The 19619-nt window shown below is 36.2% G+C and overlaps 2 protein-coding genes across 21 annotated transcripts in view; one reads left to right on the forward strand and one right to left on the reverse strand.

Moving 5' to 3' along the window:
* Positions 1 to 19619, reverse strand: part of AKAP7 (A-kinase anchoring protein 7) — a 98972-nt gene that overhangs the window by 57836 nt on the left and 21517 nt on the right. For all 20 annotated transcript variants that reach the window (XR_003256644.1, XR_003256646.1, XR_003256645.1 and 17 more), the window contains 2 exons: positions 19100 to 19260; positions 7655 to 7767 (listed from right to left, as the gene is read on the reverse strand). Coding sequence is in view for 16 of the 20 variants with exons in the window: in XM_026085707.1 (XP_025941492.1) it covers positions 7655 to 7767; positions 19100 to 19260 (274 nt within the window). In the remaining 4 variants the exon portion in view is untranslated. The remainder of the gene's footprint in view (positions 1 to 7654; positions 7768 to 19099; positions 19261 to 19619) is intronic.
* Positions 801 to 3230, forward strand: MSH5 (mutS homolog 5). Its single transcript, XM_026085705.1, has one exon. It carries the CDS (start codon positions 801 to 803, stop codon positions 3228 to 3230), a length of 2430 nt encoding a protein of 809 aa, XP_025941490.1.

The following is a 19619-nucleotide window of genomic DNA, read 5'->3' on the forward strand; positions in this document are numbered from 1 at the left end:
ACCCTTACAGTAAAAAAGCCTTTTCCTACATGTAAGGGGAATTTCCTGTGTTTCAATTTGCGTCTCTTGTCTCATGCCCTTTCACTGGGTACCACTGAGAAGAGTCTGGCTCTGTCTTTACTCCCCTCCATCAGGCATTTATACATATTGACAAGATCCCCCCTGAGCCGTCTCTTCTTCAGGCTAAACAATCCCAGCTCTGTCAGCCTCTCACATGGGAGATGCTCCAATCCCTTAATCATCAGCAGAAGGCTGACTAAGTGAGATTTTACCTTTACAGGGTTGTTTCCATAGTCTACTACAATCCCAGCAGGATACTGGATACCAGTTTGGATTAGATATTAGGTATGAGACTAGATTAATCACAATCTATGCAACCTAAAGACAGACAGGACCTATTATGGCTGAACTTTCAGCTCAGCACCAAAAGGTGGTTTTATGTTTCTCACACTATGGGTTGCAACACCAAGTGGGTAACAGAAGGATTCAAAGAGCCTTGTGAAGGGTTTGAAGGGTAAGACACTACTTACTAAAATAAAGGATACATAAGAACCATATGAAACTACCCCAACGTTGCTGGTAGAAGCTCAGTTACAGTGCTTGCCTGGAAGCAATATGCTGCTGTCGCTTTGGCTACATCTTTTCACTTGAACTGGTAACAACCAATGTCTTTAATTCCTAGTAGCACCTTAGTTTCTCCAGGGTTAGAAGAATAAGTGTTAACCTGCTGTTGTTAATTACAGTCCTGTTCTCAGGACTTTTTGGATGAGCTGTGAACAAAAATATCCTTCTCCAACAGAATGAGTGCCACATCAGCCATCTTGCCACCACTGCTTGTGCCTGAACAAGAAGAGGATCAAGAGCATTCTGAGGCACATATGTCTGTTTTGTGGTTTGCGGGGCAGCTTGCAATCACTTACTACGACACAGAAGATTGCTCAGTTTACTTCATGCCTGACACACCTGATAACGAAGACCTCAAACTACTGCAGAAAGTGATTGGGGAAGTTCTTCCTCAATGCATAGTGACCAGTGCAAAACAGGACCAGAATATTGCCAAATTCCTGACCAACCTAAGGGATACTGCTGATGATAAAGATACAAGAAAACCAGAAATTGTCCTGTTTCCCAATATAGATTTTGACCTAGAAGTCAGCAAGCAACGGATCTTATCTAGGCAATTTCCATTTATCCCATCTCATATGACCACAACAGAGAAAATTCTCTACTTGTCCTCAATCATTCCTTTTGAGAGCCCACTCATGATACGAGCACTAGGAGGACTCCTGAAGTTCCTGGACAGGAGAAGGGTTGGAGTTGAGCTAGAAGAAAGCACTGTTGCAGTTCCTATTTTGGCCTTTAAAAAGTTTGTGCTGTCAGATATTGTGAATATGGACCAAGACACTTACTGTGTCCTGCAGATATTTAAAAGTGATATCCATCCTTCTGTGTACAAGTTGTCCAGTGGATTAAAAGAAGGATTCAGTTTATATGGGATTTTAAACCGTTGCAGGTGTAAGTGGGGAGAAAAACTGCTGAAGCTGTGGCTTACGCGACCTACTCGGAACTTGACAGAGCTAAACAAACGGCTAGATGTTATCCACTTCTTCCTACTGGCTCAGAACCATGAAACAGTCCTCACCCTTCAAGATTGCCTCAAGAATATAAAAAATGTGCCTCTTATTCTAAAAAGAATGACCCTTTCCTACACAAAAGTTAGTGACTGGCAAGCACTCTACAAGACAGTGTACAGTGCAGTGTGCCTCAGAGACACATGTCGTTCTCTGCCCAGTACTATTGAACTCTTTCAGACTATTTCACATGTCTTCACTGATGATCTGCACTACATTGCTAGCCTAATCAGCAAAGTCGTGGACTTTGAAGGCAGCATCTCAGAGAACCGCTTCACTGTTAGACCGAACGTGGATCCCACCATTGATGAAAAGAAACGAAAGCTAATGGGACTGCCAGACTTTCTTACAGAAGTGGCCCGAAAAGAATTGGAGACCTTGGACAATCATATTCCTTCCTGTTGTGTGATCTACATTCCGTTGATTGGGTTTCTTCTCTCCATTCCACGGCTACCAACTATGGTGGACAAGAGTGACTTTGAAATTGAAGGCTTGGACTTCATGTTCTTGTCAGAGGATAAACTGCATTACAGAAGTGCTAGGACAAAGGAGTTAGACAGCATGCTGGGTGACTTGCACTGTGAGATAAGGGACCAGGAGACACTTATCATGCACCAGCTACAGACAAAGATCCTGGAGAAGTCTGAAGTGCTTAACAGTGTGATTGAGTATACAGCACACCTAGATGTGCTGCTAGCTTTGGCAGTGATGGCCCGGGAGAATGCCTACTGCCGGCCACAATTTATTCACCGCCATGGCTTCCACATCAAGGATGGAAGGCATCCACTTATGGAACTATGTGCAAAGACTTTTGTGTCCAATCCTGTGAACAGTGGCGAGGCTACTGGACGAATAAAGATCATCACAGGGCCCAATTCATCTGGAAAGAGTGTCTACTTAAAGCAAGTAGGTCTTATAATATTCATGGCTCTAATTGGCAGTTACGTCCCTGCAGCAGAAGCTGAGATTGGAGCAATCGATGGAATTTACACCAGAATCCACAGTAGGGAATCAGTTTCGGTAGGACTCTCCACTTTCATGATTGATCTCAACCAGGTTGCCAAAGCAGTAAACAATGCTACAGAGAGGTCCTTGGTACTTATTGATGAGTTTGGCAAAGGGACCAACACAATGGATGGCCTCTCCCTTCTAGCTGCTGTACTGAGGTACTGGATCAGTCAAGGAACCCAGTGTCCACAGGTCTTTGTCTCTACTAATTTTCACAGTTTAATGCAGCTAGAACTCCTGCCTGACACACCTCTTCTGCAGTACTTGACCATGGAGACCCACCAAGATGGAGACGAGTTGATTTTCTTCTATCAGGTCAAACAGGGCATATCCACTGTTAGTCATGCTGCCAACATTGCTGCGTTAGCTGGAATGCCAGCCAAAATTATTGAAAGAGGAGTGGAAGTATCAGAACTGATTCGCAGTGGAAAAGCTATCGAATGTATTGATCATCCTTCAAAAGTGGACCAGATGGAAAGATGCAAGTCTCTTGTGGAAAAGTTTCTTTGCCTAGACCTTGATGATCCCTGTGTGGATTTAGAAGAGTTCATGCGTAAAGAGGTGCTGCCTTCTGCAGCCTCAGTTCTGTAACAGAGGTATGTTCATGAGCATGGATTACATGGTATCTACCATGTTCAGTAGGAGAGTTTGGTATCTTAAAAGAATAATCACTATGGCTAACACCTCACACCATATTTTAGCTTGTAAAAAAATGTTTGTAGTATATGTCCTTTCTTTTTCTTGTTTAAAACAAGTCCTGTAGCTATGTATGTCTGAGATACGGTATTTCATTTAGTGCTACCAAAGCAGGAAGACTGAAACTCAAAGATGTTGCATTCTCTTCCAGTTGTTGGATCACCTGAAACTAGTTTATGCCCCTGCTTATTGTTTAGATCTTAAGATTAAAAAAAAAAAAGTAGAAAAATCACAAAACATTTCTACTGTTCTCATGAGATTGCGAAACCAAAGTGTTTATTGCTTTGTATCACCAAAGTGATTGTTTCAGCCATTTTAGGATCAGCATCAAAAGATTCTAAATAAGTATGTGCTCCCAACTCCTGGGCCAGCAAGTAACAGTTGTCACAATATAAACCAAACAGAGAAGTTCAATGATCTCTGTGGCTCTTCTTATACCCGCATTTCTGTCCAAAATGGCAGAGATGCCAAGAATTATTATAAAAAGAATGTTGGCGGTCAGAATCAGAGGGATAAACAGGGGAAGTGATTTGGTTTTACTGAGGAGAATCACTCTCTTCTCATTAAGGTTCTGTATGTGAAGACTACATATCTATACCATATGAGTATAAATAAAAAACAAAATTACAAGTCTAGGAAACTGAAAACTATACTAGGGATGTAAGATAGAAATTGACATTTTACATTCTATTTTCAAGTATTAAGTAAAACTTGGGGTTAAAGGAACAATACCAGAAGGTAAGGACTCCCTTTCAACTTCTCCTGCCGGTGCAAATGATCTTTACTGAAAACAGCATGTGATGAATGAGTATGCAACAGATATTCATGAATAAATTCATGATGCAGCAGAGCAGATATATAATTAACATAGAACTAACAACCTTTCCTGCAATGGGTTAACTGCCTGAACTTTCACGTCTAAACAAGACAGAATAGACATTAGATGGCTAACTTACTGTCTGACTGTCAAAACTTCCTATAACTGCTTACAGAATGTCTAATAAAAGACACCAGCTACATTTTCCTTGGGCTGTATTTGATTTCAAGCTGCCAAATATATTAATGTCACATAATGTGAAAGAAAATTTATATGAGAAAAAAGTAATTAACTTTACAATTATCAGCACTAAGCATCTTATCTGTTTGGTATGCCTAGTGGATGATGGCAAAAAGATGAATATGAGTGACTGCACATCAAAAAGATTTTAATTCTGACAGAGCTTTGATTTTGACTCAGTGTAGAATTTTCTTCTTTATGATGTGCTAATACTACAAAATAAGTAACTTATTCTATCTTGATATGAAACTAGAACAGTGACAAAAGTTTAACACAATTTACATAAGAATACAAGAATAAATTACTGAATCATGCAATTACTGCTATTTCCAATTAAATTATAATAATACTGTCTGCACAGTAATATCCAGGATCTTGACAATAATACCACTGCAGCTGAAAGGTAACAGTGAATATGGCCTTGTAAAACACTTGTAAGTGTTGCAATTACAAACAGATTTTTACTCCTCATATATTCTCATTTACTCATTATACATACAGCATGCTAAAGATATACTGTATAGAAGAATACCATACATTAAATATCCATCAATTATATTTTTTGGCATATTTCCTTGTCAATCTCTGTCTGGGCTAAAGATATATGGGTTACTAATTAAGTAGATGCCATCAGAGCAATTCAGCTGTCAGTCATCTTCTATTTATGAAAACCATTTCATAGTATTTGCAGTTCTGTCAGCACTAGGTATCAAAGAATCTCAAAATGTCATACAGCATTTATCAAGTATGCTTTACAACACTCCCTGAAAAAGTAACAGTCTGGATGAATGAAAAACAGAGGGGTTGCGACTGACCTACTGTCATATACCAAGCTAGGGAGGGGAGCAGGAATAGAAATACTATCTTCCAGTGCAAAAAAAATTACTTCTTTAATTATGTTTCACTATGTTCTTTGTACAGAAGACATGATACTAACCCAAGATTCTTATAACCCCAACAATCGACTGTGGAAGGGCTGAGCGTGTGCAAGGAAATTATCTCACTTAATCTCCTTCCACAAGGATACCCACTGGTAAACAGTACCTTCTGATTTTGGGGAGGTTTTCCCTACATGCATTTGATCTCAGGAATGTCCAGCTGAGCATGAAGAATAAGCTGCTCCCACTTCTGAGCAGTTAAGTTCTTTCCCTAACCTGAGAAACTGAAGGGGAAACAATAACTCATAGATAGCTTTCTCACCCAATCTATCTCAAATTTTTATTCTTTATTAATTACTATTCAAGTTTTTTGCACTTACATTTCTTCTGTTTTTAGCTTAATATGCCTTCAAAGTGGAAAGGTGATTTCTTGAGATTTTTATTCATTTTGAATTCTCAAACTCTTCTCTGTAAATATCAGTAACACTTCAGGAAAGTAAAAATTTTTCAGAATATATGCATCTCAAAAAAGCTTACACATACATTAAGGTTTGAAAAAAAACCTTTTTTTTCATTTTCCCAAAAAAATAAATTACAGTAGAATTTAGATGTCATTATGAGGAGGGTGGCTTAACTGATTATTGCTTCAAGTTAGAAAACTCACATTTTTAAAAAGGTAGTACAGTTATAAAACTACAGCTGTTAACTATACTCTATTTTTGTTCTGTTTGCTCTTTTATATGCTCTTCCTAGTGTAGTTTTCCTCCACTCCCCCTTTTTGTTTTTCATACTGCTGTATTATCTGATAATGCAATTAAACATTATGTCAAAAAGTACTATAAAATAGTTATTCCTTTTGTTTTATGCTTTTATTTATTATATTTTCAGTAAATACATGAAACTATCTCACTATATGCATGAACACAATGAAACAAAAAATGATTGTAAAGACTGATGCTTAACCCAGACAAGGGGTTGGCAAGGAAATATTCCCCCAAAAATAATTTACAGCTATTTAATATATCATATTTTTCTATACATTGTATCTTAAGAATACTATACACATTATCCAGCATTATGGAGGACTAAGGAAGATGATTTGGAATGACATTGACCTGGTTCTGTCAGTAGCAGTGAATATCATTACATAAAAAATATATATCCTGGCCAATAGTTCATGCAAGGTGGATAAATGTGAAAAAGAAAAAAAAGAAAAAAAAAGAAGAAAAGCCGTGGCTTTTTAAAATGAGTGTTTTAAAAGTAAGTCAATACTTAATACAAGCAAAAGTTTATGTGTGTTTACAATCTTAAGAGCTATGACATAACCTACAACTTGTAGACAAGTCCTTATTTCTGTTCCAGAGTGAGTATGTGTTATGCCCTCAAAGTTTTTTGATGTATCTCAAATTTCACTGCTTCCAACTGATTTCACAATTAAAATTTGCACCTTTAGTATTTTTTTAAGTTTGGTTATTTCCAATGCAATTTGTAACTATTTTTCTTTAAGATTTGTTATTAAGGGAAAAACATTAAATTTAAAATGGTTACATTATATATTTTAATTTATTCTTATTTTTTAAAAGATATTTCTTCTGACAATTACTTTTCTGACCTTCCAACATTCTGTAGAGGGTCACAAAGCATTCTACACAGTGACAGTAAATAAATTCTATATAGATATACCATATATTAAACAATACAATATATATGTTACATTAGTGAGAAATTAGAATCTGGATATATTAGCATTACTTTTATATATTTCTCATTACAGTTGTTATATCTTACTTTTATGTATTTGTGTATTCTTCTTGCCAACAAAGCTAATAAATAGTCAAGAAATAATTTCCTGTAAGAGAGAATATAGAATATGTGTTTCATCGTTACTCTGGAATTCACCAAAGCATTTATTCAATCAAGAGAAAAATGACAGTCTGCATATTGTGCACAATTCAAGTATGAATTCTATTATTTACTTATATATTTTCTCCCATACAGTAACAAAAGAAAATTATCCAAACAAGTTTCTTGCATACACTGTGACAGCCTTTTGTGAGTACGTAACCTATATCCTAATATTAATTCCTTAATTTTGAATGAGCACTTTCATCCTTTGGCCTTGGACAGTTTCACAGAAGAAAACAGATCATGATTTGACTGTTCTGAGAATACCAAGAGTAGTAACCTACAGTAAGCACAGGACTACACTGTTTATATGGTAAATTTACTAACTATTTTTTCTAAAGTATTAATATTTTAAAGTCTTACCTTTTCAGCTGGTTACAGAGAAGTAAAAACTATGATGCTATAGCATAAGCTATATTAATTTGTCTCCAAATTAAACTTCCTGGATTGTTGCTGAGCAGTATGAAATGTGAGCTCACCTCCTTACGTAGCTTTGGTGATTTTGACAGCTTCATGAAGGTCAGATGGGGTTTAAAAGCTCTGTCTCCTCCTGCCAAGATGCCCTTTTCTTGAAATATCTTCTTTATAGTCTCTAAGGGTGAATAAAAATATAGAGGCACCAAGATAGTATATGACAGAATGCTTAAAAATGTGCTTTCAACTGTAATACGAGTCACAGCCACTCCACATGAAAAAACAAGATGATAAGTACTAAACAGCAGAGAGATTTCTGGTTAACTTCAAAGGTATATGTTACTTCATGTGAAAATATTCTTATATTTGTAGCTAATAAGGGTCACAAATATGGCTTTATTAAAACAAAGAGTATTAAAAAGCAATCCGTGCTAATGTCTGCTTTTGCTATCAGATGAGGAACTTCACATTAAAATTGTTCAGCAGTTATTATCATTGAAAGAGTTTTGCAAACTTCTGGAAAAGTGAAAATATAACAGAATTTTCTGTCTTCAAAAACACTATTCTTTGCCGAATTCTATCATCTGTATTTGGGTAATCCCCCACTTCAGATGAAAGGAATTCTGATTGAAAGCTATAAAACTTGGCCTTGAACTTGCATGTCACAGTTTGAGAACAGACCAGATACGCTGAAGTTGGATGGGTTTTGTTATGTCTTTTTAAGCTTCACTGTTGCCTTTCAAGCTCATTTCCTATTTTGAAAGCATACTTTCAAAAATATATAAACTATAGACAAACATGTCTACAGCCAAGGCCAAAGCAACTCAACTACACTGACCTAGTTTACTATTTCCCAACTCATCCACCCAGAACCATGTAATGTTTCATTTCAGTATAATGTTTGAACTATGCTCCTTATTTCTGTTATCTGAAACACTTTGAATGAAAATATTTTGTTGACATTTTGAAAAAAATTTTGAGATAAAATTGATAAAACCTGTGGCAAAATTAATACTGTGATAAGTAGAATATATTTCTATTACTGGAAAGCAGGAAAACTGCAAAACCTTTTCTTTCTTTATAAATGCACATTCTAGTTTTCATTAGCTGTAAGTCTAACAGACTCATACTATCCTTGAGCTAAAAATCAAAATAGGAAAAAATTAATCCTATTGCTTGAATTTAATCAGCTCTTACTATAATGATATATTTGCATTCAAGTGAATTATTTTTTCGGCTTGATATTTCAGCTGTAACAGAAAGAGCTATTTTTTCTTTTTTTCCCCACCTGGAAGGAAATGCATTGCACTAGGAAGTGAACAGCACAGCTGGCTGAAAAAATAGGGAAGGCCCACAGAAGGTGGAACACAGGCACATAAAGCTGGATAGCACAAGTCTGCCAGTTCATACTCTTGCAACAAATATCATTCCTGAGTCCTTGCTCTTACCATTTTTCATGTTTGCTATAGTAAATATTTATGTGAGCTACTTTGAAATCATACATAAGAAGAGATTTTATAAGTTTGTGTGTTACTTTGCCAAAAAAAGTTTTAAATGAAGCTCAGAGTACTCACTTGGTACCAGAAGATCAAAATTCACTTCTTATTCTCTACTGCATACTATATATAACCTTAGACTCCACTGTCTGTGCAACAGAGGTTGGGATTTTGAAAGAAACCAAGGAAATTAATGACCCAAATGCCATCTCTTAGACAGGCTCACTTGAATATTCTCTTTCAACCTTCATTCCCCACTTGTAAGATACTGATACTTTTAACAAAAAAGAAAGGGCCCATCCTTTTTTTCTAACTCATAGGGATGCTCAAAGTACAGCCACATTAAAAACTATAAAGCATTATACAATAGTAATAGGGGTTGTATTAGTATCACAGATTCCAAAAATTACCTATCAGAAGTTGGAATTTTGCCTTTTATCTCTGGGGCAGAACATATACTATATTAAAACAACTTTGCTTCTCCCTTCTGCATAAGAACAGAAGTCTGAAAACAGTGAAGCTGATGTGTTTCACTTGAACAGAGATGAATATTTGTAGAGAGCTCATGAAGCTCTTCAGCCTCCTGTTTGAAGCTGGACTTAGCTCCCTGCTGGAAATATGGACAGCTGGACAGAAGAGAATTTGGGGGTATGACAAAGTAAATTGTCAGCACTAGAGTCACATTTACCCATAGCCAAGTAAATCCAGGCAATTCCGTAATACACTGCTCAAAACACAGAATAAACAATTGCTTGCTACTGTGGCAGTCAGTACATTAAGATTTGGTTTCAGTCTATTGCTTTTGGCCTCTCCGTCCCTTCATCATCTGAATTTATTTCTTGCAATTATTATTATACTACCCAGTAATATACTACACTCTAAGAGTCAACGGAGTAACAACGACCAAATTTTAATCACAATTTTTGTGATAAATATTGAGAAAACAATGATGAAGAAGGGGACCAATATTTAATTACGTGAATGGCAGGATTTTAAATTGAGCTGTGAGGGTTCTCTCTCTGGTTTGTATTAAAACCTTAATCAACAACTGATCTGGATTTCCTTCCCGCACATGAAACTAACCTGTTGTGTCATGCTGGACAATTATTATGCCTTTCTGTGCTTTTATTCCTCTCTTTATAATATATACAATATATGAATATATATATCCATATTTATACATCTATATACATATCTATATGCAAGTATAGCTTGCTTACTTGTATACTTATTTTAAATTGTGTCCATGGGAAACGTAGTTCTAAACTTACATTCTGAATCTCTGTTAAGCTATTGTGCAGGTGTGCACAAAAATGCTACTGAACAACAGATTAACACATCAAAACGGAAGACTATAAATAAATAAATGTTTGCTGCTTCTAACAAACTGAGATATGGAAGTTCAAATTAAGTCATTTAGTAATGCCGTGCATCTATTTCCATGCATCCAGTGGCCAGCTTACTTTCTGATGTTGGTAGGCTAAACAATGTGCTGAATAAAGTGTTATATTTATTTAAAATTAAAATGCTCTGTAACAAATCCAGTTTCTGGTTCCTTTTGTTTGGTTCTCTTAATTGCATTATTTGGGGACTCATTGACTTCAGTGTTTCAGCAAAGGGTTAGTATCATTAAAAACAGGTTTATGCTACCCTGTGATACTCTGACTCAGTCTCGTGGACTGAGTCTCGTGGTCTTTATTGCTCCGCTAAAGGCTCAATTTTGCCATCATGTTTTATCTCCCACTTCTGCAATTGAGATCTGTATTGCTGGAGATCTGCATTTCTAAGGGTGTCCCCCTAACTCCACAAGAGCTTTCTGTTAGATCAGTAGTTTGCCCATGCACATCTGATCACAGGATTTTAAACACTTTTTTTTCCAACAGGGTAGGCTGATCATATGATACTATAGATGTGTGCTATAATGGAAGAATAGGGCACCTACATTTTACAATGTGGAATAGTAAGCAAATGGCCTGCATGTCTTCATTTTGTGATAAATAAACGACTTCATTTAATATCGGCTTCTATTTAACTTTCCAAATTTAATCTTTTTTTTTAATACCTTGCAATTCTGATCAAGAAAAAAAAAAACTGGGTCAGAGAGGGAAGAAAACATAACTTTAGAGAAAGATTGCAGGTTTAAATTGAATGTATCTATGTGTGCATGCATGCACATTCCCGGGGTGGTCAGACTTGACCTTCTCCCACACCTTTGTCATGACCTAGACTGTTACTAAACATCACAGGCTCAAGAGATTAGCCCCACTCGCTAGTACTACAGATAGTCCCAGCCTTGTAGGATTTCACACTTAGGGAAAAGGTGACATTATACTGGGTAAGGTGACTTGCAACATAATTACTATAACATTCCTTTCTCCAAAGGTAACGAAAATGAAAACAAATAAGAGGAAATAAAGGGAAAAAAAGAAGAAAAGGAAGATTAAATGATAATGTAATGCTATTAATATCTATGCAGTCCTTTGAAGAAGTGCTCACAAGATGGGTTTTAAAAGAACTGGGGAAGGAAGCATTGCTGTTGCGAGCAAGGGAAAGTTCCAGGCTTAAGGGACAGCATGAAAGTGGATTTGAAGACTGAGCAAATACATGATGGTGAAAGTCTGTGATGAGAATTGCCTGAGCTGAAACAAGTTAGAGGCCAGTGACAAGAATGGTAGACAGACAAAGCCCATGGGTCTTCACAAATGAGGATCTGACTTCTTTTCCTCAAACATTATTAGCTAGACTGAAAATCAAGCCAGATCCTGTACTAGTCTCAGGCTGACCAATGTTTGCAGCTTCAAAGTATAACCTAGAAAAGTTAAGGCTATTTTTACAAGCTTAATGACTTCCTGGAACAAATTTTTGGACTGCTTTCAGGCCATCTTTTATGCAATTTGAAGTACTCTACAATACCATTTTGTGTCTTATTTTTATAATGTCAAAATTACTGAATGTCATCTGCATCTCTTACATTGGATGCAGCTGAATCTGTTAGACAACTGTTTCCCCATAATTAGACTTGAAATGTGATATACTAAAGTTACTCAGAACAGCTCTACACTGAAAAGGCCAAAAAAATTCAACAGCTAGATCAATATAGAATGATTCGTAAAAAAAGTGCACGCAGCCATATTCTGTAATACAAGCAGCCATTTTCTTTTCCCAGATTTCATTAGAAATACAATACAGAAGACTACTATACTATGCATGTACATTTTCTTCCAGTCTATTATTTTCTGCTTGTCTCTAAACCATGTTCCCTCAATTTAAAAATTTAGAATTTAGAAACAATGGTTTGTCTCCTTATCAAAAAAACTTTACTTCTCTCTCTTACACTTAAAGTTGAAAGCACAGATGAAGCTAAGCATAGATCACTTACACTTTTTATAACTTCAATATATCACATTAAAATTTGTAACTTCTTAAAGAATATTTTGTTGTCTATCAATTAGCTGAAGTTTGAATTTTCCAAAGAAGCTCTTCTGATCATCCTGACTTCACTAATAGTACAGAGCGTAAGCACTCACAAAGCCTCACAAGGCCTCTTTCCAAGCAGTGAAGAATTCTAAATCAACTATTTCAGAGACTAAGATTTTTCACAACTGCAATTATAAATCACTAGAGGTGAATACATTAAAAAGCTGATTTTAGAATTCATGTTATGAATATATAATCAAACACTGCATCAAGCACCACACTCTCTACCACCTTACTGTAAGATTGTCACGAAGGACAGTATCAGATTGAGGAGTATCTCTGACTGCTGCCTGACAAAAAGAACTCTCGACTCCTAAACAGCTCAGCAATTCCCAAACTCTGATGAAACAGACTGCTGGCTAAGCCAAATTCACCCTACCTCATGGTGCTGGGGATGCTTCTCTGCAGGACAGAAGAAAAGGAAAGGCCTTGCTTTTCACTTCTCCACACAAAAAATGACTATTTTTACACACACACACACACCCATCACTACTAGCATTTCTCCGCAAATAGCTAGGTTTACACTTTGCCTACTGGTAGGCAAGAGTCCAGACAATTTTTCCAATGGTTCTTCCACTGTTACTTGGTTATATATGGCTCAGGCTTTTGTACAGTGAGTTGCCACTGTACCATACCACTAACTATGTATCAGTGAGATATATGGCTATTTCAACCATGTATCAGCAGTATGCGTGGGCTGTTCTTTACTCTCGAGCCTCATACAGGTATATAGAAGAAAGATGTGCTCATTCCTAAAATCCAATCCAAGGAGCAGTGGAGCAAGCAATCCCCAGTTGTTCGCCTGGATGCAAACTCGTAAAGGTAAACCTTACAGCATGAACAAGGCTGCTGTGAAGACTCAAAGTATTAGGCTGAAGTACAAGCTTATGTGGGACTTCTTGATGAATCTCAGTTCTCTCATCAGCTTTAATTCATTCCAAAACTTTCTGAGTGTTTACCACTATCACACAAGCAGTAGGTGAAAGTACCTTCTTTTAAACAGCAAAAGCATATCTTACTGCTCCATTTTAATAAGGTATTTGTCATAGCTACTGTTCAGTGTTTGGCAGTAAGTAATAATGTAACTGAAATCCAAAAGCACTTGCTGCCCTTGCATTCAGAGGGCCACGGGGCTTTCCATTTTTAGCATTAAAAAACAAAAGCTGAGATCACTAATGGGAGTTTTAGAGGAATGAAGGCAATCAAGGTAGTGAACACCATGTTCAGTTTCATTAAATAATACAGCAGTGCTCAGCAGCCTTTAGTCACATTCAAGTTTCCCCATTATCATATGCATTCTGTATAAACAGAACTCAAAAATTTTTGAGTGTTAACACTCAAAAATATCTTATAACTATCAAAAAGGAGAAATTAAACTGCAGATTCAAAGCCAGGCATGCACATAGTTAGTTTGTTTTATCTCTGTCACACAAAATTATGGTAAGAATAAAACCCATAATGAATGTCCAGATGCAAAGATAAAATACTATGACAAATTAAGATATTTCAATCTCCCTACTAATTAAACAAGTTACTTGCAATGATTTAAAGCTTTACTTCCAATTCCATGTGACTGCACAGCAGAAAATCAGTTTTCTTTTTTTTTTTTTTTTTAATTACCTGGTCTGTAAATGCCAACATCCTCCTGTACAGTTTCCTTYGCTCTTGCCTTATGAGCAGGCCCTCCACTTAATTCCTGTGGCCCTGACTTCATTTCTATTAAACTCTTAATCTTCCCTTCAAATTTGCCCTCTGTACCTTCTGAAAATGCCTTTATTATAGAGTTGAATCACATTTTACTCAGCAAACGGAAAAGATTTTTTTTCCATCCTTTCTTCCGGACTTTTTCCAAACTGCTGATCAAAATGTCAAGACCTTGCCTGAATATGTGCAGTAGAGTCAAAGGGCAAGAAAGACACTGCAACACTGCTCTAGCCCAGGTGTCTGTCCCAGCTCCATGCTCTTACATATCTATTTCAGGCTCTTTTACTTGCCATGTGATACACAAAAAAAAGGGTGAGCTAAGAGATTTGGTAATGGCACAGCATTTAGTACTTTGTTAGTTACATGGGTGCATTAAGTTCAAGAGCACACTGTATTTAATAACTATTCCCTGCTGGAAACACAAACTTCTAAAACTCTCCGGTGTTAAAAATAGGCCTTAATGGTAATTGTTTAGGGGCAAACATTTTAATGAAAAATACTGTCAGCACTTATTTAGTGAAGGGGCCCAAAACGAAGAAAATTGTCACGCAGGACAAAGCTTAATTAGAAAAGGTTGCATGCAGAAAACTACACAGTATCTAGCAGAAAGCATGAACAGTGCTAAGGTCTAATATGATCAGTGCATAGGTATCTTGGATCTTGTAATGAAATCAGTCAAAAAGCGGGGGTTTTCTCCTGGTTATATGCGTCAACATGATCTGGTATATAAGTATTTGCTGACCTTGATAATTATATTTTTGAGACAGCTGCACACTGCTGCTTACTTTCAATTTTAAAGTATGCTTCTCTTGCTATGGATGAGCCAAATTTCTGCACAGCCCATGAGAGTTCTGCTACCTATACTACTTGGAACTATAATTAATGAAACGTGGACTAAAAGAAGAAAATCTAATATATATCACAGCAGCACATTTTCAATATAAACTGTTATGGATTTGGACTAACAGCTGTTTGTTCACTTTTTACAAATCAGTTCTTTTAATGGAAAATTAACTGTTTTGAGTTCTCAATTTATACCTCATATGAAACGACTTAAGAACAACTGACAAGAAGCAAAATTCACTTATTCTACCCTCAGCCATCTGGAACTGAAATGCCTAGGTTAAAAGATTTCTCTGGGCTCCCTAAAATCAACACAGAGAAAGATTCTGAGGGCAATACACCTCACCCCACGTGAGATGCTAAACGTGTGGTTTCATAATCTTTAAAGAACCACATAAACTACCATGGCTGCTGAAAGAGATGGTTCCTCTCTAGCCCCATGCCTGCCACTGCCCCTTTCTCTTGTGTTGACATTCATGCAGTTTTTCAGTAAACTGCAGTGGCATACTGAATAGGTTAAAAGCTAGCTGGCAAAGGAAAAAAAGGTTAATTTAACCACAGCTGTATTCCCCATGGGGCCACACAAATCCCCAGCACAACAAGAGGGGCAGAACTGCTTTGGTTTGGTGGTTAAACCAGTTTATGCCTGGGTAAAGCTGTAATGTATCTCTAGCAAAAGATAGGAAGTATGCATTTCTCTTTCTCTAGTGACTGTTAAGAAAACCTATTTAGCAAGATTAGACTACCCATCACTTTTAGAAAACTAAAGTTAGAGGAGATGACTAGTTAGGTATGCTACATGTCTTTCCAGCCCAGTCCTAACTATATTAAAATATTTAATCCAAAAAATCATCATTTTTTAAAAAAATGAAGGACAAAAAGGAAACGAAATAGTAAATCAGCACTAACAGAAGAGTAACTATTTTGTTCACTGAACACAGGCTCCCTCTGATGGTCAGAATATAACCTCCATCATCCATCCATCCATCCATGAAAAAATCTGCAAGTCCTATGGGTTAAATACAGGATTCGCTTACTCAGTTCTATCAGCTTCAAATAGTATTTACAATTTAATTATTAAAATGAAAGACTAGCCAAATAATTCATTACCTTTTCCAAATTCACTTACTACTTCAAATATTCTGTGGTGTAATATGCAACTAACCTAATTTTTGAAACACACTTGTATAATTTGCAGTGTCACATAATTACAGATGCAAAAACCTTCTTCTTGTGTAGGTATTAATATAAAAACTAAATTCGCTCTCATGAAATACAGGTTATCTGTTATGAAATGATACTAGCATTTCCAAGAAAGCCAAAAAAGATACTCTGAAATCAGCAGCAATTCAGAATTTACAGTTATGACAGTCAATAAGAATGTTAAGTTAGGTTAAGATAGGATATCCTCAAGTCATACCATTTTCTTCTGGTAATGTTCAGCTTCCTACCCCACTTCAGAATTAAATTCAGATGAAACAATCATTGCTGTATAAGTCTAGAGACTAAATGACAGGCATAAGGCCAAGAAATGATCCCTGCAGCTGACAGAAACAAGTACTGAAATGATAAGGAATGTTTTTATTAAAAAGCAGTAGTTAATAATAATAAATATGCAGCTGAAGTTTTACTATAAGCAAAGAATTTTCACCGGTAGGTATCAGTAAATAGTATGCTTTACAAAGAAAACAATTTTGGTTTTTATTTTACAGATGGGCAACTGAGACACAGAGAAATCAAGTGCTATAACTGAAGGAATCAGGCTTAGTTACTCCTTTCCCTATTACCTTCCCATGAAGACTGGCAAAATTCTGACCTTACTGTGAGTTTGTCTACTGTGAATGAGTGTCTAACTGAAAACAAAGGTTGAAATCTGATCTTCTCTTTCATCTAACTCTGATTAAAATCTGGAAAATTAATTTAAAATAGAAAATAATTTATAACAACCTTCATTATTTCTTACAGTTAAAAGATAATTAGCTTTCTGTCTCTAGCAACTTTAATTACTTTGAAGTTCTTAATAATTTATTATAAATGTCTCAAAATCAAAAGTTACTGTCACTAACAGAAAACATTCATCTCCTTTCATAAGAGATATGGAAAGGAAACCCTGTTTATGAATTATCTCCTGGTTTATAAAACAGGGTATGTACAATATTCTGTCATCTTTAAAAGAAAACTAAAGATGAACTCAAAGACAAGGATAAGGAAAGCACATCTTCCAAAAGACTGGAAAAATACTTGGTAAACGAAATATTTGAAATAATTATAATATTATTCAACAGCTGAAGCCTCTCTGGAACTGTAAGTATTAATCCATTTCTACGATACTGAATTTTAGAAATAATTCTCAAGAGCTTCTTAAAATTTTAAAAAGCATTGCTTCTTAAAGGCATTGCCCAATAACAGCGTAACCAATTTAGTAAGCTGAAAAGTTCTCTCTCATTCTCTTCTATACAACCTTTTTTCAAAACGCCAGTTAAAAAATTCTAAACATTTTTAAAAGGTATTTCAGAAACTAAACTAATAAATTGCTAGAGAAAGCAATGTATTAGTAAGGGGTTTTTTTCCATTTTTTTCTCTATGGACTGCACAAAAGGTAGCGTGACAGCAGCAGTCTTTGCTACTCTGCAAAATGTCCTATATGGGTTATTGCATTATTAAAAAATGGTGTGACCTCACATTCCTCAGAGCACAAAAGATAATTCATCAATACTGAAAAACTCTTTTAAAGAGTCTTTCCAAGGAATAGCTGGAATTGCTGGGATAGTTTAAAAGGACACTGATGAATTACAGACAGTTCTGTTCTCTGAGACCTTTTTATTTAATATCTATAAACAACATAGCTCAAGGACGGATTTGTAGACAGATATAAAAACTCCACTCTGCTTTGTTTTGGTCTAGCTACTATCTGCTGTTTCTCACCTGATATTTATACTCCTTTTAATTTATATATTCCTAGTGACTCTGAGAACTGTATCTTTGGACACATTTTATCTGACTGGCAAAGACAGCGGTCTTAGCTGCACTGTTCAGACTGAATTGAGAGTTTTGCTCTTGAAGAGAACATCTGGATGCACCTCTATAACAGCATGTGCCTGCTACACATTTTAGTAACTTCATAACTGCCAGACAAACACACTGGATAACAAGGAGGGAATCCTCACTGAACAACACACAGAGTGGTTCCACAACTGCAAGAAAAACTTCAAGCTAAAGCTGCATGGAAATCAACTCCCTTCCTCCAGCAGATCAGTTATGCCCTTTTCCTGATTTCCCCTTATTCTACCAGCTCTGCAGAGAAAGGCTACATTTGACTCTATACATGCATATAAATATATATGTGTATATGTATACATACACACCTGTGTGTGTGTATATATATATCTACACACACACACAAACATATATACATGCAGGTATGGTAATTTACAATTAATTCACTGAGATTTAAGAGTGATATACACTAAGTAAAGGAAACACAAAGCTTAAGACTTCCCAGACCACAGTAAGGGAAAAAGGAATATCACTCAGTCTCTCAGAGCTTTGCTCAGCAAGGTGAACGTACAGAGGAGAATTATGCAACTTTGCATTAGACAAAATGCATCCGAAGATACAGTTCCCAGAGTCAGTAAGTATGAATACATTAATTGAAAGGAGTGTAAATATCAGCTGAGAAACCGTAGACATTACCTAGACCAAAACAACGTAGAGTGGAGTTTTTGTAGCCATCTACAAATCTGCACTGTGTTATTTATAGATACTAAATAAAAAGATCTGAGGGAACATAACTGGTTGTAATTCATCAGTGTCCTTTCCAACTATGCTGGGAAATCCATCACCTAATCCTTTTAATTGTTAAAGGTAAATTAATGTTGACTAAATTGACACTAATATACTCAGCTTTGTGCTCCATCATCATGTAGGGCTCAACTTTATAAGGTTGTCGAAAAATCTTTAAAGTACTTAAACTATATGGACAAGTAGTACCTGCTATTTCCATAAGTATAGCTGTATGATCACTTTCTGCCAACTTCACAAATCCAACTTCATTTCTGAAGTGATCAATTCCTTGAAAAGACAAATCCACAGTTTTTCCTTTTAGGAGATCTTCTACCAAATCTTTGCTGTCTGAAAGAGCATCAACTGCTCTGTCAAGAAGAAAGAAAAATATCTATGTGAAAGTGAATATTAATACTGTCTACATTCCTATTAATCTCTGTATCCAACAATCTCAGAGAGCTTTACTAATATCAACTGATTTTCTACTTAAATATTTTTATACTACTTCCTATCAGTGCTGTCAGTACCATTTTCACCATTTTATAAAGGTAAATGGCTTCGCACAACCTGCCGTAAAACCCCAGAAACAGTGAGGCAGACCAAGAAGCAGATGTAATTTCTGAAACTAGTTTAACTCAGTCCTCAAAGTGACTAGACATTAAGAATACAGTGTCTCTATTCAGAGCTCTGGGGATGGTGGTCAAGGGTCTGGGAGCCCAGGTCATCT

This window comes from Apteryx rowi, unplaced genomic scaffold (assembly GCF_003343035.1).
Source record: "Apteryx rowi isolate R43461 unplaced genomic scaffold, aptRow1 scaffold_671, whole genome shotgun sequence".
In the NCBI taxonomy this organism is placed as follows: domain Eukaryota; kingdom Metazoa; phylum Chordata; class Aves; order Apterygiformes; family Apterygidae; genus Apteryx; species Apteryx rowi.